General features: G+C 45.0%; 2 protein-coding genes across 3 annotated transcripts in view; one reads left to right on the top strand and one right to left on the bottom strand.

Moving 5' to 3' along the window:
• Positions 1-10,039, bottom strand: part of SUPT6H (SPT6 homolog, histone chaperone and transcription elongation factor) — a 42,225-nt gene extending 32,186 nt beyond the window's left edge. Inside the window, exon 1 of one of the 2 annotated variants that reach the window (XM_017888865.1) lies at positions 9,930-10,039. The gene's annotated coding sequence lies outside the window, so the exon portion shown is untranslated. Of the gene's footprint in view, positions 1-1,728; positions 1,826-9,929 lie in introns of those variants that run through there. The other variant, XM_017888866.1, reaches the window with a different exon arrangement.
• Positions 10,040-10,114: 75 nt separating this feature from the next.
• SDF2 (stromal cell derived factor 2) lies at positions 10,115-21,257 on the top strand. The gene is made up of 4 exons (XM_017888874.1): positions 10,115-10,246; positions 10,353-10,566; positions 15,657-15,853; positions 20,578-21,257. Exons 2-4 carry the CDS (start codon positions 10,416-10,418, stop codon positions 20,863-20,865), a joined length of 636 nt encoding a protein of 211 aa, XP_017744363.1. The 5' UTR covers positions 10,115-10,246; positions 10,353-10,415; the 3' UTR covers positions 20,866-21,257.
• Positions 21,258-21,673: the final 416 nt, after the last annotated feature.

Below are 21,673 nucleotides of genomic sequence, written 5' to 3'. Positions count from 1 at the left end.
AAAAAAAAAAAAAATTAGCCAGGCGCAGTGGCGGGCGCCTGTAGTCCCAGCTACTCAGGAGGCCGAGGCAGGAGAATGGCCCGGGAGGCGGAGCTTGCAGTGAGCCGAGATCACACCACTGCACTCCAGCCTGGGGGACAGAGTGAGACTCTGTCTCAAAAAAAAAAAAAGAAAATCAAATCCTGGTTTCGTATCCTAACAGCTAAACATAAACTTAAGCAAATTATTGGACATGCCTGAATATCACTTTCTTAACCTGGAAAATGGTAACAGCGCTACCTACCTTAGAGGATAGTTGAGAATATTATATGACATAGGGGAAAGAACCTGTTGTTTCAAGATGGGTTAACTGAGTTTGAATTTGAATCCTGAGCCTAATTTTCCTTAGCATTCTGTAATTTTGTACCAACCAACCCCAACTTTATCTTCTACTTCCCTGCTTTCAGACTCATCCAAAGCCTGGAAACGACAGTAGGGATCTTCAAGAACTGTAACATGGAGCTTGATGGGCCTTGAGTAGGACTTAAAAAACAGCACACATCATCACATTAAGATTCCACTGTGGAACCCTAAAGCTGGCTGCTGACACACTTAGCATCACTCCTCACCCTGTCCAGTAAAATGGTCTATGGGATATATCCCATGTACCTTTCTCCCACTTAGACTACAAGCTTCTGGAAGATAAAGAACATATCCAATGGAGGGACTAATAAAAACCATGAAAACATAAATGGCAATACAAGAGGCATTACAAGGCACTCTGATTCTGCACCAGAAAAGCTATATCCCTTCAGGTGTGCTGTAACACATTAGTAACAAATTAGCTAACAAATTAGCAACTGTTAAGTGTCTGTTAAATAAACGACTTACATTTCCTTTTTTTTTTTTTTTTTTTAGACGGAGTCTCGCTCTGTCGCCCAGGCTGGAGTACAGTGGCCAGATCTCAGCTCACTGCAAGCTCTGCCTCCCGGGTTTAAGCCATTCTCCTGCCTCAGCCTCCTGAGTAGCTGGGACTACAGGCGCCCACCACCTCGCCCGGCTAGTTTTTTTTTGTATTTTTTAGTAGAGACGGGGTTTCACCGGGTCAGCCAGGATGGTCTCAATCTCCTGACCTCGTGATCCACCCGTCTCGGCCTCCCAAAGTGCTGGGATTACAGGCTTGAGCCACCGCGCCCAGCCTACATTTTCATACTGCTGCCATCTTCCCAGTTAAAGATGGCAGTGGGGGGGAGAGAACGGTGGCTAATGGCTACCTGAAGGTGCCTTAAGTTCTGTGGCTCTAATTCTCCTGAAAATTGTCCTTACTGAGCTCAATTAATACTATAACCAATGAACTTGAGATTAACTAAACTCAAGAAAATAAAACTGAAGATATAGGAGGGTGGGGGAATGTTCAATTTTCGGTTGAGGTTTCAGATGCCACTCTTTCCACAAACCTAACTGAACGCCTACTATGTACATATACTCTGCTAAGAGCTGGGGATTTGAAGAGAATTGCTCGTTTTCTTTCTTTTTTTTTTGACATGGAGTTTTGCTCGTTGCCCAGGCTGGAGTGCAATGGCGCAATCTCAGTTAACGCAACCTCCGCCTCCTGGGTTCAGCGATTCTCCTGCCTCAGCCTCCTGAGTAGCTGGGATGACAGGCATGCATCACCATGCCAGCTAATTTTGTATTTTTAGTAGAGAGGGGGTTTCCCCTTGTTGGTCAGGCTGGTCTTGAACTCCTGACCTCAAGCGATCCGCCCGCCTCGGCCTCCCAAAGTGCTGGGATTAAAGGCGTGAGCCACCGTGCCCGGCTGGATTGTTCATTTTCAAGGAGTTGACTGTCTCCTAGAGAAAGAAACATGAAAATAAGACCATAAAATGGTGTTATGTATTACAACAGACATACAGAACAGGCATAGGAAGAGAACTGGACAATAAACTCACAACACACACACAAAACCCAACCAAAATAATACGGGTCTCTCTTGGGTATTTTAAGCAATTTTTAAAAAAGTACCCTGAGGAATAATGCTTATTTACACACCTACCAAGTGCCAGACACTAACAAACATCCTACTATTTTATGTCCCTATCAAGATGGAACAAATATTCCATTAATCCCTACACTATCCTATGAGTTATAGCACACTTCTCTCTCAACAGAGGAAGAAACAGACTCAGAGAGATGTAGTCATTTGTTCAAGGTGATAAAACTATCATCTGTTGTAAATGCTGAGGTCTGTCTGACTCCTCATGGCTGACAGTACCACATTTATCAATAGTTCTCAGGGCATGGTCCAGGGGCCAGTCCCTTTGTTCTCTCAGGAGTGTACAGTGGAGTTTTTCCAGAGGTTATATGACATGTGGTTATCACAACAGACTGAACGCAAAAGCATATGAGAATACAGCTGTATTCCATCAGGGCAGACATTAAAACATTGTACTAAAAAACAAAAAAATGTCATCCTTACTTAATTTACTTATTTTGAGACAGAGTCTTGCTCTCTCACCCAGGCTGGAGTGGAATGGCACGATTCCAGCTCACTTCAACCTCCGCCTCCTGGGTTCAAGCAATTCTCTTGCCTTAGCCTCCCGAGTAGGTGGGACTACAGGCACTCGCTACCACATCTGGCTAATTTTTGTACTTTTAGTAGACATGGGGTTTGGCCATATTGGCCACGCTGGTCTCGAACTCCTGACCTCAAGTGATCCACCTGCCTTGGCCTCCCAAAATGCTGGGACTATAGGCGTGAGCCACCACGCCCGGCCTATTCATTTATTTTTTAAGACGAAGTTTCACCATGTTAGCCAGGCTGGTTTCAAACTCCTGAGCTCAAGTGATCCACCTGCCTCAACCTCCCAAAGTTCTGGGATTACAGGAGTGAGCCACCACACCCAGTCCATTCTTACTAAAATATTTTGTTTTAAAAACTACTATTATTCGGCTGGGTGCTGTGGCTCATGCCTGTAACCCCAGCACTTTGGAAGGTGGAGGTGGGCCGATCACCTGAGGTCAGGAGTTTGAGACCAGCCTGGCCAACATGGTGAAACTTTGTCTCTACTACAAATGAAAAATTAGCAGGGTATGGTGGCAGGTGCCTGTAGTCCCAGCTACTCGGGAGGCTGAAGCAGGAGAACTGCTTGAACCCGGAAGGCAGAGGTTGCAGTGAGCCGAGATGGTGCCACTAGACTCTAGCCTGGGTGACAGAGTGAGACTCCATCTCAAAACAAAACAAAACAAAACAAAAAAACTACTGTTATTCGTAAAAAGTATTATTGTTTACTACTTTAAAATAAATCAATAAATATTTTTAAATGTCTGAGTTTTAATTTCGAATCTGGTAAATATCAAAGGATGTAATTCACATAAACAAAATGTCTTTGGAGTCCTAAATAAGTTTTAAGAGTATAAAGGGGTCCTGAGTTCAGAAAGTTGAGGAATGACTGTAAAGACCCTAAAGAGCTGCAGTGCAGTAAGCCTAGGGGTTAGGGTGATGATCCACCATGCCCCAAGATCTCTATCCTTAAGGTCATTTAGCTTGAGTACTGCCGAAAGTGAAAGTCTTAAACTTCTGCCAATTAAATCTGGAGCTCTAATTTTAATTTTGACATTGCTCCCCCTCAGCCCTGAACTGAGCCATTAAAAACAGATTTGAGTACAGCAGCCCCCACACATAGCTTGTTTTAATTAGGCTATTAGACCCGTACGTTCGATCTTTTAAGGCCTCAACATCTTCAAATTGAACGCCAGTTCCTGCAGACCAGATGCCCCTCAGCCTACTTAACAGAGAAACACACAGCCTACCTGATGAAAACAACAGCTTTCTTCTGTCTCAAGGGCAGCTGGTGCTCCATGCTGCACACAGCTTGGAAAGATAGCTGTGTTCTCTTTCTTCCCATCGCCTAGGTTAGCAATAAAGCACAAGCTATGCTACAGCTGGGGAATGCCTCCAATCTAGCTCAATACCAAGACTTCCAGTTGTAAGAAGTGTGCCAGAAGCAATTCTGACTTGCTGTAACTTGCTGGAGCTAGATGTGCAGACTGCAGTAGCACTGCAGTCTGAGACTGACAAGCAGGAACTAATCTAGAATAAAGACACTAATGTATTTATTTGTGTATGATTATTATTAATATATGGTATCTATGATGAGCCTGATGTAGTTTGGATGTTGTATTTAGCACTCATGCTCTTAAAAATTTCCCCATACTTACATTGTAAGTTAAATTTGCAACTGGAATAGGTCTACAAGGGCAGTGGGGAGATGGAGGGAGAGGTTTCTCTAGGCAGAAGCACAGCTGCAGAACAAGATGTGGCTCAAAGGGAGAGGCTGGTGGTTACCATGACATTTGCTGGAAGAGGAATGGAACTGGGATCAGACTGCCACAAGGGAGGCCCTCTGCAGTCCCTCCCTTTGAACAAGAAGTTGTAGGAGGCAATTAAGAGGAGACCAGAGTGAAAAGAGATCTAGTCTGTTAATTCCTTCCACTTTGCAGCTTCAATTAACATTTGCTGGGTTTTTTTTTAAGAGTCAAGCTCTGTGCTGGGACTTGGGTATATAAAAATGAGTAAAATATGCTTCCGACCCTGGTGGAGTTCACAATCTATCTCAAAAAACTTGTTAATAACGTTATAACAAAGCACAATTAGGGTTATATTAAGTTACATACCTGGACTATAAGAGCAATGGGAAGGTTGGGAAATATCTGAGAAAAGGTGATGTCTGAATAAAAGAGGATTTAAGAATACAGTCTGGAAAAAGGCAACATGAGCAAACATTTAGGCATGGTGCTCGGGAGAACAGCCCCAGAAGTCTAGGGCGGAGTTTAAACTACAGGACATTCCACACTGTCTTGTATCCTATATTTTATGAGCAAGGGACTAGGACTATTCCAAAGGTATCCATAAGTGAATATCCAATTTGGAATTACGAAACCTAAAAGTCTAATAAGTAAAAGCATTTAGAGTCTACTTAAGTCCTTTTAAATCTGGAATTCAGAACTCTTTGTAATTAAAAAAAAAAACCTGAAAACCTAATTACATGAACTCAAGACGTTAAAATACAGAAAAAGTTAATTTTGTTCATTTAAAAATATTATTTATTCGGCCGGGCGTGGTGGCTCACACCTATAATGCCAGCACTTTGGGAGGCTGAGGTGGGCTGATCACTTGAGGTCAGATGCTCGAGACCACCCTGGGCAGCATGATGAAACCTGTCTCCACTAAAAATACAAAAATTAGCTGGGCATGGTGCTGCATGCCTGTAATCCCAGCTACTCGGGAGGCTGAGGCAGGAGAATCGCTTGAACCTGGGAGTCAGAGCTTGCAGTGAGCCGAGATCATGCCATCGCACTCCAGTCTGCGTGACAGCGAGACTCCATCTCAAAAAAAAAAAAAAAAAAAAAAAATTTTATTCCTTTTCTTTCCACATCTCTTTAGAGAAACAGGGTAAGGGGCCAGGCACGATGGCTCAAGCCTGTAATCCCAGCACTTTGGGAGGCCGAGATGGGCGGATCACGAGGTCAGGAGATCGAGACCATCCTGGCTAACATGGTGAAACCCCGTCTCTACTAAAAAATACAAAAAACTAGCCGGGCGAGGTGGCGGGCGCCTTAGTCCCAGCTACTCGGGAGGCTGAGGCAGGAGAATGGCGTGAACCCGGGAGGCGGAGCTTGCAGTGAGCTGAGATCTGGCCATTGCACTCCAGCCTGGGCGACAGAGCCAGACTCCGTCTCAAAAAAAAAAAAAAAAAAAAAAAAGAAACAGGGTAAGGGCTAAAGAAGAGCACAACTGAAGTATGTAACCAGATTCAGAACCCCTGCAACACAAAGAGAGATTAACAGTTACTAAACCTCGTGGTACACACATTGGGGAACACACAGTTCCTGCTCTAGCACAGAGGTTGGCAAACCTTTCCTTTTCTCTATAGGGCCAGATCTGCCACTGTAGCATAGAAGCATACATAACATGTAAATGAATGGAGGCGACCTTAATTGGCTCACAGGCCTTAGTTTGTGACCTATGATTTAGAAGTACAGGTCTTTAGAGAATTGATGATAAGGATAGCATGGGATCCTGTAATAAAACAACCTAACCTGGTTTTGAGGAAGTGACTTTAAACAAAGACCTTAAGAGTAAGGAGGAATTAGTTCAGCAGAGGAGCTGGCTTCTTTGGAGATGGTTTGGGGAGTGATGTCGGAGATGTGTGCTTCTAGCACAACACGTGCACTGTGGCACGTACAGAGAAGGCCCGGGAGAGGAAGAACGGTTCATAAGAGTTGGAGGAAAAGTCATAAGGATCTAGGCACTGGGAAGCCATTGCTGGGTTTTAAACGTAGAATTGAAATTAATTTACTTGCTAATCCAACAAAAACTTATTATTTTCTGAGATGGAGTCCTGCTCTGTCACCCAGACTGGAGTGCAGTGGTGTGATCACATCTCACTGCAGCCTCCACCTCCTGGGCTCAAGCCATAATCTCACCTGAGCCTCCCAAGTAGCTAGGACAAATACATATATATATATGTATTTTTGAGACAGAGTCTCGCTCCATCACCCAGACTGGAGTGTAGTGGCGTGATCTCGGCTCACCGCAACCTGACTCCTAGGTTCAAGCAATTCTCCTGCCTCAGCCTCCCAAATAGCTGGGATTACAGGCACCCACCACCACGTCCAGCTAATTTTTTCTTTGTATTTTTAACAGAGATGGGGTTTCACCATGTTGGCCAGTCTAGTCTCGAGTTCCTGACCTCAGGTGATCCGCCCACCTCAGCCTCCCAGAATGCTGGGATTACGGGCATGAGCCACCATGCCTGGCATAAATATGTATTTAATGAGAGCCTACCACATGCCAGGCACATACAAGACAAGGTCCATGCCCCTAGGATGCCCATATTCTGGTGCAGGAGACACACTGGCAACAAATAAAATAAACTTTGCTCTAAGAGCTAAGAAGGAAATACATATTTTCATCTCATCTAAAGTGAGTTTACGTAGGCTGAGATGTCAACAGATAGGATATGACCTGTAGAACCAGGGGGAGAGATTCCAGCAGAGAAAGTGGGCAAGAACATGGTATATAATAGGTGATGTCCTAAGGCTGATGGCACTAGAGCATGGTGAAGGCAGTGTCTATGAGAGGTATCCTCAAGCAGGGCGTAAAGGCCATGGAAAGTGACTGGAGAGTTTTAAGTACGGAAATGAAATGATCTGCTCTGATCCAATTCTGTTACATGGAAAACGAACTGGAGGAAGATCTGAGTGGAAACCAGGGAAAACTGAGGATACTGTTGTGGTAGCCCAAGCAAAAGATGGTGGTGGCTTGGAATAGGGTGATAGCAGTGAAGATGGAGAAGAGAAGACAGATTACAAAAACATTCCAGAAGTGGAAGTGACAGGACTTACTAAAAGACTGGGGAAGAGGAGTAGTAAAGGAGAAGAACAAAGATGATTCTCAGAGGTCTATCTTTGGTAACCCTGTGGATAGGAGTACCACTCAGTAAAATGGGAGGATGAGGTTTGGAATGATAAGAAAACCAAAACTTTATTTTGGTTATGTTAGTTTTGGGGTGCCTAAGAAATATCCAAATGGAGATAATTAAACAGGCATTTTTGACATGTGATTCTGGAACACAGAAGAGAAGGCTGGACTAGAGATTTAAACTTTGGAGTTGCCAACTTTCAGGTGGTAATTAAAGCCATGGGGCTGGGTCACCTAAAGGGAAGCATGTAGAGGGCCCGGGATTCCTGTGAGAATTCCAACATATATATATACACACACACACATATTTTGAGATGGAGTCTTGTTTTGTTGCCCATGCTGGAGTGCAGTGGCACGATCTCTGCTCACTGCAACCTCTGCCTCCTGGGTTCAAGTGATTCTCCTGCCTCAGCCTCCCAAGTAGCTGGGATTACAGGCATGTCAGCATGCCCAGCTAGTTTTTGAATTTTTAGTAGAGATGGGGTTTTACCATGTTTGCCAGGCTGGTCTTGAACTCCTGACCTCAAGTGATCCGCCCGCCTCGACCTCCCAAAGTGCCGGGATTACAGGCGTGACCCACCGTGACCAGCCCCAACATTTAGACATCAGATAGAGAGCAAAGGTGGCTAGCAAATGAGACTCAGAAGGGACAGCCAGAGAAATGGAGAAAATCCAAGAATGAAATGTCAATAAAGCCAAGATGAAAGTCTGGAGACAGGAGTAACTACCTTGAATATTGCAGAGACAGAGAAAGATGAGAACAAAGTATCCATTGGATTTGGCAACATAGAAGTCACTGGTGACCTTGATAAGGGCAACTTCAATGGAGTCAGCAAAGTAGATGCGGTGGCACTTGATTACTAGAAGCTACCTCAGGAGGATTGCTTGAGCTCAGGAGTTCCAGGTGGCAGTGAGCTATGACGGGGCCACTGCACTCCAACCTGGGCAACAGAGCAAGACAATATCTCAAAAAAAAAAAAGGAGTGGGTAGAAGAGAAGCCAGATTGATTTAAAATGAAGATTGAATAAAGGGTAAGAAAGCTGAGGTGGTACAGGTAGAAATCTATGAATGGAAATTTTAAAAATTGGCATGGTAGTTGGAGAGGGATGTGAAGAATATCAGAACATAATTTGTATGCTGATGGGAAGTTTCATGGAGAAACAGGATTTGGTGACTGATTTTATTGGGAAATAGTGGAGAGGAAGGAAGACAAGGATTATAGGCAGGATTGATGGTAGTGCCATTTATTAAGGTCAAGAAAATAGAAGCAGGGCAAACGTATTTGCCTACAAACATCATGTTTCCACCATACTAGGTAGGCTTTCAGAGGAAGAACTGTAAAATTCCACTAAGCTTCTCCAGACTGCACCAATTTCTGATGTAATTAATCTCCTGATGAAGTTAAAACCTCTTAGAGTCGCAAGGCTATGCTAATCCAATCTAGCAGCCACACAAGCCAAGTGAATAAAAACGTACTTGTACTGGTGAAAAGGACATTACTCATGAAAAAGGGCTCTAAATTCACAGCTGATGGAAGAGCAGTCATGCTTCTGTAATCAAAACACCGAAGACTTACTAACTGGTATCTTTCAGATAAACAGTGGAACCATTTTTCCGAAGAAATTAATCAAATTCAATATTGTTCACATTCCCTAATGCTCATTAATGATGTAGCTTCATACACCCTTGTTACTTCTGATATTACAGTGAATTTCCATGGAAGTATTTCCAGAGATCTTAGGCCTCTGAAATAAGTATCAGTTCTTGCAACAACCCAGGAAAATTAACTTCTCCAGCTGGTTCAAACGAGTGCCTGAGGAGAAAGGCAGAAACTACAAGACGGAGTTTTGACTTAATAACTCATTTTGATGTTCATGATAAGCCTCTGGCAAACGTTTGAGGAAATGAATCTACGGAGAATGGACGGGCTTTAGGTACTTCTTCTACAACACCTTCGAGCTTTAGAAAGGGATGAAAGATGCAACTATCTACAAAAAGTTCTATTTGTATTATTCAGCAATATGTAAAGAGCTGGAATTTGGCATCGCCCTCTAGCCTGATGACCGAGCTGCTGAAAGCTCCATAGGATTCATATCCTCAGAAGAAACAATTCGATCACCTGATTCTGGCTCAGAAGCCCCAGGTCCCTTCTATCCCCAATCCTTTCGCGTGGCCCAGTTTTAAAAATCTGCGGAGAGAAGGACTAGATGCCAGGAAGCCTGTTGATTCAACATGCCACCCAACTCACGGGTTCCGGGTGTTACCGGGCTGGGAAAAGCTTCGAGACTCTGAGCAACTGCAGCGCTTTCCTCCCCCTTCCCCCCATAAAGCAGGGAAGGCCAGGCCCCCACTTCTTCCCACATACGGCTCCCCATTGCCTCTTCCCTTACGGGACCAGGCCCTAGGAGCCCGGTTCCCCACCTGACTCCTGCGAAAAACACGCTCTCCAGTCGGAACTTTACTTGCCTGAAGTCCACCGCTCCTCCGGTGCGCTAAGCCCCCACCGAGGAAAATGGAGTCGTCGAACCGAGACTGCGAAAAGATAGTACGGATCCACCGCACTGCTCCTCCTCCTCCGCCTCCTCCGCCGCCGCCGCCGCCGCCGCCGCCGCTGCTGCGTCAACGTGCTACGTCATTTCCGGCTCTCTGTCACCGGGAGTGGGTGGGCCATTTCTTGTTCCCTCTCCCGCTCTCGGGAGCTTTCGTCCCGTGGGTGCGAACGGTAACCGAAGCGGCTCAGGAAGGCAGCTGTCACTGAGCCCCTGGAACAGAGCGAGAGTATCGTAAGTAACCAGGCTCAGCCTGTTTCTCAGGCCGCTCTAGCCAAATAAACCATAAAGATCAGACTCGGGCTTCTTCACTTCCTTCTCTCCGTGGTATCGTCTTCAGCTTCCGGTTCCGGGGAGGGGCCGCGTTTTCTTCGAAGATTTGGGGCTCCGCGATACAGCTAGGATGGCTGTAGTACCTCTACTGTTATTGGGGAGTTTGTGGAGCGCTGTGGGTGCTTCCAGCCTGGCTGTCGTTACTTGCGGCTCCGTGGTGAAGCTACTCAATACGCGCCACAACGTCCGACTGCACTCACACGACGTGCGCTATGGGTCAGGTAATGCTGGGGATCGGGCTCGGGTGGGCTAGGGAGGCCTGGGAGTATCTGAAGGGGCGGGGCCTAAAGAAAATCTGAGGGTGTGGTCTGGGAAGGTTAGGTGTTCCCTGGGAAGGTTCCTCAGGTCTGGAGAGTCGGAGAACTGAGTTGTTCTAAGGCATCTTAATCGCAACACCACCTAATATTTGGTGAACTACAGGCCAGGCACGTTACCTATGTACTTTTTCCGCTTATTAACATTCATGTAAGGTGATACTATTGTTATTCTCATTTCACAGATGAGTTAACAGACGCAGAGAAATTAAATCGTTTATTCAAAGCCTTGCAGCTAGCAAATGTCAGGGTTCTATCCAAATCTATCCAGGTTCAAAGCCTGCTTTAGAGACAAACAAGAAAATTACAGGAAGTGCTGTGTCTGAAATTTTAAAGTTACAGTAAGTACTGTATCTGAAACTTTAAACTCCAGGAGCTCACTCGTTGACTACAACCCTTTGTCTTCCAGCTCTTCTGCATCTTACACTTGCTCCTTAATTCCTATCTTTTGGGCCCCTTCTACCCAAATCTTAACCTCCTTCTTGTAAGGAACTTGGAGCAGTGACAGGAATTGCAGAGAAACTTTTTTTTTTTTAAGCATTTGAAATTAAAATGTTTAATAATAAGTTATTTGGATTCATTCATTCAGCATAGGTCTTAATGAGTTCCTACTATATGACTAGAATTGTACTACCTGCAGGATATTCGGTAGTGATAATCAGTCAAGAAAATTACAATATAATAAAAACAGACCAAAAAAAGAAAGCCTTATCTGCCTGAAAAAAAAAAGATAAACAAACAAAAAAAGAATAAAGGTCAGCTAGTGAGATGTGAGAGGCATCTAAGATAGCTGGTAGAATTCTATCTTGAATGACTGATGATGCTGTTTGCTGAGGGAGGAAAGAGTTCTGTCAGATGGGCTAGTCTGGTTCATGATTCCCAAAACCTATCTGATCAGTTAGACTAGGCAAGGACGTGAGTTATCATCACTGCGATGTCTTAATAATCCTAGCACCTATTCAGTGAACACCTAACATGTTGTCAGGCTTATTTTTTAATTTGCTTTGGTTTCCAACTTTTTATCTACTGAATTAGAGTGGAGGTGGACAGAGGCTTGGAAGTAGCAATCTGTAGGTTTAAAAAGCTCTTCAGGTGGTTCTGATGGACAGCCAGATTTGGGAACCAGGTTCAGTCTGGAACTCAGAAAAGGGATCTGTGCTGAGCCTGAGATACCACACTAGATACAACATTAAATACAACATCTTGTACAGACTGGTTGAAAATGTCAGGGTAGTGGATGAAATTGCCCAGGATGAACTGTGGTTCTCAATCTAGGATCAATATGAATAACTTGAGAAACTTGTTAAAAATACAAATGCTTTTGTCCTGACCCTCAGCAATTTAAGAACTACAGGTGGAAACATATGAAGGCCAGGCATAGAACTTTGGATAATCCCAAGGTATAAGGATTTGGAGGAGGAAGTAAAGGGTTGAATAGAAAGCAGAAAATGTAGGAGACAAAATGTAGACCATGGTTTAGCAGTGAAGCGTGGCTGTGAGGACCCCGGAGAGCTGTAAGGCAGTAACCAGAAGTAGGAAGGGAGACTTGGTTTGGCTTTTCTGAAAAAGAAAGATATAATAAAGTCATGAGCTGAGTGGAAGGAGACAGTAGAAAGGAGCTGATAGTTGGCTATATTTACCCGTGTAACTGGCACAAGGCATAATGGTATACGTGGTAAAAGCGAAATATCGAAAGTCTGTGGTCAGGCAAGGCCATGGAGCTGAAAGCAAAGCTAGAAGGAACAGGTAAAACTGTTGGAGGAAAGTGTCTGGGAAATACGAATGCTTTCAAAGACCTCGGTAGTGAATGAAGCCTAGGAAAGAGGGTATCCCCGGTGTTTATGAGAGTAGCTCGTTTGGGGAAACCTGACAATTTAAAGCTGTTGGAAGAAATATGATCTTAGTGAGATATGATGCAGAATGGTTAAGAGTGTTCTAGAGTCAGGCTGTCTAGGTTCATTGAATCCCAGCCTTGTTTCTTAGAGTTGTGTGACCTTGGCTATGCTGGGGATAATAATACCTACTTCAGCAAATAGTTGTAGATGTCAAATAAGAATATTCAAACGAAGGACTTAGGTCAGTGCCAGATACCCAGTAAGTCCTCACACACTGTGGTGCTGAGCAGCCTTAGTAATTACACATTAGCTATCAGCGATTATTTGTGTACTGCCCCCTCCCCCCTCCCCCCCGCTTTTTAAATCCTGTAGCTAGATTTTTTCTTTCTTTGAGAGACATGGGAGGCCAAGGCAGGAGAATCACTTGAACCAGAGAATTGGAGGTTGCAGTGAGCTGAGATCGCATCACTGCACTCCAGCCTGGTGACAGAACAGACTCTGTCTCAAAAAAAAAAAGAAAGAAATTAAGAGACAGAGTCTTACTCTGTCATCCAAGCTGAGGTGCAGTGACACAATCACGACTCATTGCAGCCTTGACCTCCTGGGCCCAAGCAATCCTTACATCTCAGCTTCCTGAGTAGCTGGGACTGCAAGTGCACCCCACCACACCTGATTAATTTTTTGCGTCTTTTGTAGAGATGGAGTTTTGTCAGTTGCCTAGGCTTGGTCTTGAATTCCTGGGCTCAAGTGATCTGCCCACCTTGACCTCCCAAAGTGCTGGGATTGACGGTGATCCACTTTTTTTTCTTTTAAATATAAAAAAAATTTTTTTTGGGAGGCTGAGGCAGTTGGATTGCTTGAGCCCAGGAATTCGAGACCAGCCTGGGCAACATGGCAAAAACGCATCTCTACAAAAAACAGAAAAATTAACCGGGTGTGGTGGCAGGCGCCTGAAATCCCAGCTACTTGGGAGGCTGAGGTAGGAGGATCACCTGAGCCTGGGAGGTCAAGGCTGTGGTAAGCTGTGATCATACCACTGCACTCCAGCCTGAGTGACAGAGGGACCCTGTCTCAAAAATATATATATATATATGTCTATTTTTTTTTTTTTAGAGACCAGATTTTGCTATGTTGCTGAGGCTGGTCTCGAACTCCTGAACTCAAGGGATCCTCCCACCTCAGCCTCCCAAAGTGCTTGGATTACAGGCGTGAGCCACTGTGCCAGACCTCGAAGGATACTTTTTTTTTTTTTGAGACAGAGTCTTGCCCTGCCACCCAGGCTGGAGTGTGGTGGCGCGATCTCGGCTCACTGCAACCTCCACCTCCCAGATGCAAGCAATTCTTCTGCCTCAGCCTCCCAAGTAACTGGGATTACAGGCGCATGCGACCACGCCCAGCTAATTTTTATATTTTTCGTAGAGACAGGGTTTCACCATGTTGGCCAGACTGGTCTCGAACTCCTGACCTTGTGTTCTGCCTACCTCAGCCTCCCAAAGTGCTGGGATTACAGGCGTGTGCCACTGTGCCCTGTTCAAAGAATACTTTTATAATAATTGACCACTCATGGGAGTTGGGAGCTGTAATGCCTGCTTAAAGTTGGCAATATAAAGTAGTCTCATTTTAATTGTGAAATATAAACTTTTTTCTTTTTCTTTTTTTTTTTTTGAAACAGAGTCTCTGTTGCCCAGGCTGGAGTACAGTGGCGCAGTCTTGGCTCACTGCAAGCTCCGCCTCCTGGGTTCCCGCCATTCTCCTGCCTCAGCCTCCTGAGTAGCTGGGACTACAGGCACCCACTACCGCGCCCGGCTAATTTTTTGTATTTTTAATGGAGACGGGGTTTCACCATGGTCTTGATCTCCTGACCTTGTGATCCGCCTGCCTTGGCCTCCCAAAGTGCTGGGATTATAGGCGTGAGCCACCATGCCTGACCGAAAAATAAACATTTTTATCGTAATAGTTAATGAACATGAATAATATTACAAACATGTTAAAATTATATGATTAGACACATTAGGGGCTATCCAGGCTAGTGTCTACAGGTTAGTACTGCCTGTGCCTCAAAAAACTCAACATAAATTTGTGCCTTGGATATCCTTTGATGCAAACTCTTACAATTTTCTGATGACATACCCTTAAGTATACTTTATCATATAATAACTAGTATTATGTAGACACAGTTTTTTTTTTTTTTTTTTTTTTGAGACGGAGTCTGGCTCTGTCACCCAGGCTGGAGGGCAATGGCGCGATCTCGGCTCACTGCAACCTCTGCTTCCCGGGTTCAAGTGATTCTCCTGCCTCAGCCTCCCGAGTAGCTGGGATTACAGGCCGCCGCCACCATGCCCAGCTAATTTTTGTATTTTCAGTAGAGACGGGGTTTCACTGTGTTGGTGGGGCTGGTCTTGAACTCCTGACTTCCTGATCCGCCTGCCTCAGCCTCCCAAAGTGCTGGAATTACAAGCGTGAGCCACCACGCCCAGCACATTTTGTATTTTTTATAAATAATGTTGTAGAAGAAAAAATATTGCCAAGCATAGCATTTTTCTCCCCACCCCTTCTTGCCTGTTTTATGACACAGGGCACAATATTGGCCATAGGCAATAAGGGTGAGGTTGAGCTCACTTGCCATTTTTTTTTTGAGGAATGGGTACCAAATTTATTTGTTGATTTCTTACATTTGAAGTACACAGTCACATCCTTGACTTGAAATTCTTTGCCATAGCCCTTCACTGTGACACAATTGCAACCAACCACTTTACAAAGTTTTCCTTGTCTTGTCAGTTTTCCAGAGGCTTAGCCATTTCTCTGGTTTCTTAAGGTCATCAACCTTAATTGGGTTGATTTGGTGTTCAGCACAAAGAGCCACACCTAGCTTGATATACATAGGCTCTTCACATTTGGATGCAAGCACACAAAGATGGGCTTGGCCCTTATCTAAGGCTTTGGCAGCTTTTCAGGTTCCTACCTGCTAGGCCATCATGGCTGAGGGCGGTCTTCAGCCTCTTGTAAAGCAGCATTAATAATCCATTACACCTGCAGCAGCGTGTCTTCCTTGGTCATGGTGGGTTACAGGTGAAGCTGAATCTTGAGCACCCTTGAGCTTCTGTCTCTGAGCATGTTGTCCATGGCAGAGAAAGAGAGTTGTCTTTCTTTTCTTAACTGCAGGTAGTGGGCAGCAGTCAGTGACAGGTGTAACCTCTGTGGATGACAGCAACAGTTACTGGAGGATACGGGGGAAGACCGCCACAGTGTGTGAGAGGGGAACCCCCATCAAGTGTGGCCAGCCCATCCGGTTGACACATGTCAACACTGGCCGAAACCTCCATAGTCACCACTTCACTTCACCTCTTTCTGGAAACCAGGTGAGGTGGCTTTCGATGGATCGTTGCTGCTCTGCGTTACTCAATGGGTGCTTGTTTGATCTCTTGGTTCTTAATTGTTTCTTTTCTAGGTGTAGCTGTTCTCTTTTGTGCAGACCTGGGGAAATGGCTCTGTTTTTGTGTGAGGTTTTTTTTGTTTTTATTTTTTTGTTTCTGAGATGAAGTGTCTCTCTGTCACCCAGGCTGCAGTGCAGTGGCATGATCTTGGCTTAGTGCAACCTCTGCCTCTGGCTTCAAGAAAGTCTCCTGCCTTAGTCTCCCGGGTAGCTGGGATTACAGGTGCATGCCACCATGCCTGGCTAATTTTTGTATTTTTTTTTTTTGAGACGGAGTCTCACTCTGTCACCCAGGCTGGAGTGCAATGGCATGGTCTCAGCTCACTGCAACGTCTGCCTCCTGGGTTGAAGTGGTTCTCTCACCTCAACCTCCCGAGTGGCTGGGACTATAGGCATGTGCCACCACACTCGACTAGTTTTTTTTTTTTTGTATTTTTAGTAGAGATGGGGTTTCACTGTGTTGGCCAGGCTGGTCTTAAACTCCTGACCTCGTGATCCGCACACCTCGGCCTCCCAAAGTGCTGGGATTACGAGCGCGAGCCACTGTGCCTGGCCTAATTTTTGTATTTTTAGTAGAGATGGGTTTTCACTATATTGGTCAAGCTGGTCTCGAACTCCTGACCTCAGGTGACCCACTGGCCTTGGCCTCCTGAAAATGTTGGGATTATAGGCATGAGCCACTGCACCTGCCCGGCTCTGTTTTGTAAGTATGAAGAAAATTGTTTCTGGTCCAAGTGGAGACAACAACTAAACCAAATCAAGAAATGGGAAGGACAGACAGACTGGATATACATTAGCATATCATAAGTTCTGATATCCTGTAATAAAGAAACCCAATGTTTTCCAAATTGTAGGGGTTTTTTTGTTTTTGTTTTTTGTTTTATTTAATGATGCTAACTAGTTACATTAGGAAAATGGATTTGCTATTGTGTCACTTATGTTTTTTGTTTTTATTTTATTTATTTATTTATCTTTTATTTTTTGAGACGGAGTCTCGCTCTGTCACCCAGGCTGGAGTGCAGTGGCCAGATCTCAGCTCACTGCAAGCTCCGCCTCCCGGGTTTACGCCATTCTCCTGCCTCAGCCTCCCGAGTAGCTGGGACTACAGGTGCCCGCCACCTTGCCCAGCTAGTTTTTTGTATTTTTTAGTAGCGACGGGGTTTCAACCGTGTTAGCCAGGATGGTCTCGATCTCCTGACCTCGTGATCCACCCATCTCGGCCTCCTAAAGTGCTGGGATTACAGGCTTGAGCCACCGCGCCCGGCCTGTTTTTTGTTTTTAAACAGGATCTTGCTCTGTCACCCAGGCTGTAGTGCAGTGGTGTGATCTTGCTCACTGCAGCCTCAGCCTCGTGGGCTCAAGCAGTTCTCCCACCTCAGCCCTCACTACAGGCTCATGCCACCATGCCTGGCTAATTTTCTTTTTTTTTTTTTTTTTTTTTTTGAAACGGAGGCTCCGCGTGTAGCCCCGACTGGGGGGGGGGGCGCGACTTCGGCCCCCCCAACCTCCCCCCCCCCGGCCCAGCCCCCCAGGCCCGGCTACTTTTCTTTTTTTTTTTTTTTTTTTTTTTTGAGACGGAGTCTCGCTGTGTCGCCCAGGCTGGAGTGAGTGGCGCGATCTCGGCTCACTGCAAGCTCCGCCTCCCGGGTTCACGCCATTCTCCCGCCTCAGCCTCCGAGTAGCTGGGACTACAGGCGCCGCCACCACGCTGGCTAGTTTTTTGTATTTTTAGTGAAGACGGGATTTCACCTTGTTAACCAGGATGGTCTCGATCTCCTGACCTTGTGATCCGTCTGCATCAGCTTCCCAAAGTGCTGGGATTACAGGCGTGAGCCACCAGGACCTGGCACCGATGTCTTTAGCTGTAATCCATTACCACATAGGTCATCCTAGCCTCCTGCCTGTGCTGATTTGTAAATTCCCACTCCAACAGTAAGATACCTTGTTCCCACCATCTGCCATCCATGTATTGAACTTCAGTTCAGTTCCAGTATACAAATATAGCAGTATCAGAATTACATACTGGTATCCTCCTGGGAAACAGTTTTATCAAGTAGAGTGTATACACACACACATACATACACACACTCATGCTTCTGAAATAATCAGTAATTTTTCCATTGCCATTGTATAGAAACTGAATATTTGGTCTTAAGGATGATGGGATTTAGATGAGGAGTAGAATATAGAGAACTTGCTCTCTCTCTCACTGCCAAGAAAGAAAGAAAGAAAGAGAGGAAGGGAAAGGAAAGGAAAGGCAAAGGGAAAGGGAAAGGGAAAGGGTTATAGAGAACTTGCTGTTTTGCTCAGTTAATATTTGCTATCTCATTTAATTCTCACAGTTGCTCTGTAAGGTGATATTGTGATCATTTTATAGAAAACAAAGGCTCAAAGGATTTACAGAGGAAGGGATCAAGTTGAGATTCAAGGTCACCCTGACTCTCAGAGTCCATTCCCTTTTAACTTGTCATCAGGTCATTTAAAATCTAGTTAAGAGAATGAAGCAGTAATAAAGTCAAATAACAAGAGATACAAAGTATTTTAAGGGCTGAAAGTGGTGGCTCATGCCTGTACTCCCAGCAATTTGGTAGGCTGAGGTGGGTGGATCACTTGAGGCTGGGAATTTGAGACCAGCCTGGTCAACATTGTGAAACGCCATTTCTATTAAAAAATACCAAAATTAGCTGGGTGTGGTAGCACATGCCTGTAATCCCAGCTACTCCGGAGGCTGAGGCATGAGAATCGCTAGAACCCAGGAGGTAGAGGTTGCAGACAGCCGAGATTGTGCCACTGCACTCCAGCCTGGGTGACAGAACGAGATGCTGTCTCAAAAAATAAAGTATTTTAAAGCCAGCACGGTGGCTCACACCTATAATCCCAACACCTTGAAAGACCAAGTGGGGAGAATCATTTAAGACCAGGAGTTGGAGACCAGCCAAGGCAACACAGTTGCCTACAAAAGAAACTTTTAATTACCTGGGTGTGGTGGTATAGGCCTGTAGTCTTATAGTCTTAGCTACTCAGGAGGTGAGGCCATGAGACCGCTTGAGGCACTGCACTACAGCCTGGGCAACAGAGCAAGATCCCAACTTTTTTTTTTTTTTTTTTTTTTTGCGACAAAGTCTTGCTCTTGTCGCCCAGGCTGGAGTGCAATGGTGCAGTCTTGGCTCACTGCAACCTTCGGCTCACTGCAACCTCTGCCTCCCGGGTTCAGGCGATTCTCCCGCTTCAGCCTCCCGAATAGCTGGGATTATAGGCGCCTGCCACCATGCCTGGATAATTTTTGTATTTTTAGTAGAGACGGGGTTTCACCATGTTGGCCAGGCTGGTCTTGAACTGCTGACCTCAGGCGATCCGCCCGCCTCCCCCTCCCAAAGTGCTGGGATTACAGGAGTGAGCTACTGTGCCTGGCCAAGATCCCAAATCTTACAAAGAAAACAAAAAGAAAGAAAGAAAGACTGTTTTAACACTGTAATAGAAAATATAAGGCAACTATAGTATTAATTGCAAAATAAGTGTTTGGACCATAATCTTTTTTTTCTTTGTTTTTGATGCCATAACTCAGATAGGAACCATGGACCATAATCTTACAGCAACAAATTTTTTCCTCTTACGTCCTTTGTGTCTTTTGTCTTTTTCCATGGTTCATGGTTTATTTTAAACAACACTGGAATGGCCGGGTGTGGTGGCTCATGCCTGTAATCCCAGCAGTTTGGGAGGCCGAGGCAGGCGGATCACCTGAGGTTGGGAGTTCGAGACCAGCCTGACCAACATGGAGAAACCCTGTCTCTACTAAAAATACAAAGTTAGCCAGGTGTGGTGGCACATGCCTGTAATCTCAGCTACTAGAGAGGCTGAGGCAGGAGAATTGCTTGAACCTGGGAGGCAGAGGTTGCAGTGAGCCGAGATTGCGCCATTGCACTCCAGCCTGGGCAACAAGAGCAAAAATCCATCTCAAAAAACAAAACAAAACAAAAAAACGAAACCCTGGAAAGCAGCTGAATTTTTTTTTTTTTGAGAAGGGGTCTTGCTCTGTCATCCAAGCTGGAGTGCAGTAGTGTGATCACAGCTCATTGCAGCCTTGATCTCCCACACTCAGGTGATAGCTGTAGTAGCTGAGTACTATAGGCATGCGCCACCATGCCCAGCTAATTTCTTTTCTTTCTTTCTTTTTTTTTTTTTTTTTTTTTTTGGAGACCAGAGTTTCGCTCTTGTTGCCCAGGCTGGAGTGCAATGGCATGATCTCGGCTCACCACAACCTCTGCCTCCTGGTTCAAGCGATTCTTCTGCCTCAGCCTCCTGAGTAGCTGGGATTACAGGCATGTGCCACCACACCCAGCTACTTTTGTATTTTTAGTAGAGACAGTTTCTCCATGTCAGTTAGGCTGGTCTTGAACTCCTGACCTCAGCTAATTTCTTTTGTATTTTTTTTAGGGATAGGGTTTCACCATGTTGCCCAGGCTGTTCTCAAACTCCTGGGCTCAAGTGATCTGCCCCGCTCAGCTTCCCAAAGTGCTCGGATTACAGGCATGAGCCTGGCCCCCTCTGATTTTTTACTTCAAGGTGGCCGCCTTTTTCTTCCCATTGCCTCCCACTCCTTTTCAAGCCGTTGTCAACCATGCTAATGTTACTACCTTCTGTGTTTTCCAGGAAGTGAGTGCTTTTGGTGAGGAAGGTGAAGGTGATTATCTGGATGACTGGACAGTACTCTGTAATGGACCCTACTGGGTGAGAGATGGTGAGGTGCGGTTCAAACACTCTTCCACTGAGGTACTGCTATCTGTCACAGGAGAACAATATGGTCGACCTATCAGTGGGCAAAAAGAGGTGCATGGCATGGCCCAGCCAAGTCAGAACAACTATTGGAAAGCCATGGAAGGCATCTTCATGAAGCCCAGTGAGTTGTTGAAGGCAGAAGCCCACCATGTAGAACTATGAATCTAGAGGCTCTGAGCCACTGTTAACGCACAATGTTCATAGACGTCTGTTGCTGCCTCACCTTGGGATCTCTGCCACAAGTTCCTTGGGCAGTGGCCATGTCACCATTGAGATGAAGATACACAACAGAAAATAGCTGTATTTGGAAACTTCAGCCCTGCACACTTGAACTAGTCACTGTCCCAGACTTGGTGTGGGGTCAGTTCTTTCTGAGTCGAGGACTTGCTGGTAAAGGGGCAGATGTTTTTTATTCATACTGATAAACTGAGGGGAACATCCCTCTTAGCTGGTAAACTTTTACTCTTCAGGAGCTTGGCATCATGGACTGTTAATGTATGTGATTTTTCCCCTATTTTCTCTCTCCAAAATGATAAAAACAATAATTTTATTATTAGTCACTGTGTTGTTATTTATTAGGTGTGCTATTTCATTAGCTGCTTAATCCTCTAGTCCTAAGACTCTTTGGAGATGCTGTGAACCTCCAATGTGGGCCCTTTTAAGAGCTTTAGTTGCATACAAGCCTTTTCTCTTTTTACTTTGACTTCTCTCCAGGCATCTCATCTTTAATAGATCTTTGACTAATTATAGCTAAAAACTCACAGAATACAGCATAATAAACAGCCAGTGAGATGTTTGCTTTGTATCTTACTGCAAATGAGAAAAAGGGGTAGGGGTAGAAAGAAGGAACCAGTATTTATTCACTGGTAAATACTAGGTACCATATTATAGATATTTTATTTATTTAATTTTTTTTTTTTTTTTTTTTTTTTTTGGAGGGGGTTTCCCCTTTTTTCCCCGGCGGGGGGGG

Source organism: Rhinopithecus bieti, unplaced genomic scaffold, assembly GCF_001698545.2.
Source record: "Rhinopithecus bieti isolate Rb0 unplaced genomic scaffold, ASM169854v2 scaffold_18477, whole genome shotgun sequence".
NCBI lineage: Eukaryota > Metazoa > Chordata > Mammalia > Primates > Cercopithecidae > Rhinopithecus > Rhinopithecus bieti.
This window is presented reverse-complemented; position numbering and strand designations above follow the sequence as displayed.

Coding starts and splice junctions, on each gene's coding strand:
- SDF2 (XM_017888874.1), top strand. CDS start 10,416: ATGGCTGTAGTACCTCTACTGTTATTGGGGAGTTTGTGGAGCGCTGTG. Junction 10,567..15,656: donor CGACGTGCGCTATGGGTCAG/GTAATGCTGGGG, acceptor TCTTAACTGCAG/GTAGTGGGCAGCAGTCAGTG. Junction 15,854..20,577: donor CACCTCTTTCTGGAAACCAG/GTGAGGTGGCTT, acceptor TGTGTTTTCCAG/GAAGTGAGTGCTTTTGGTGA.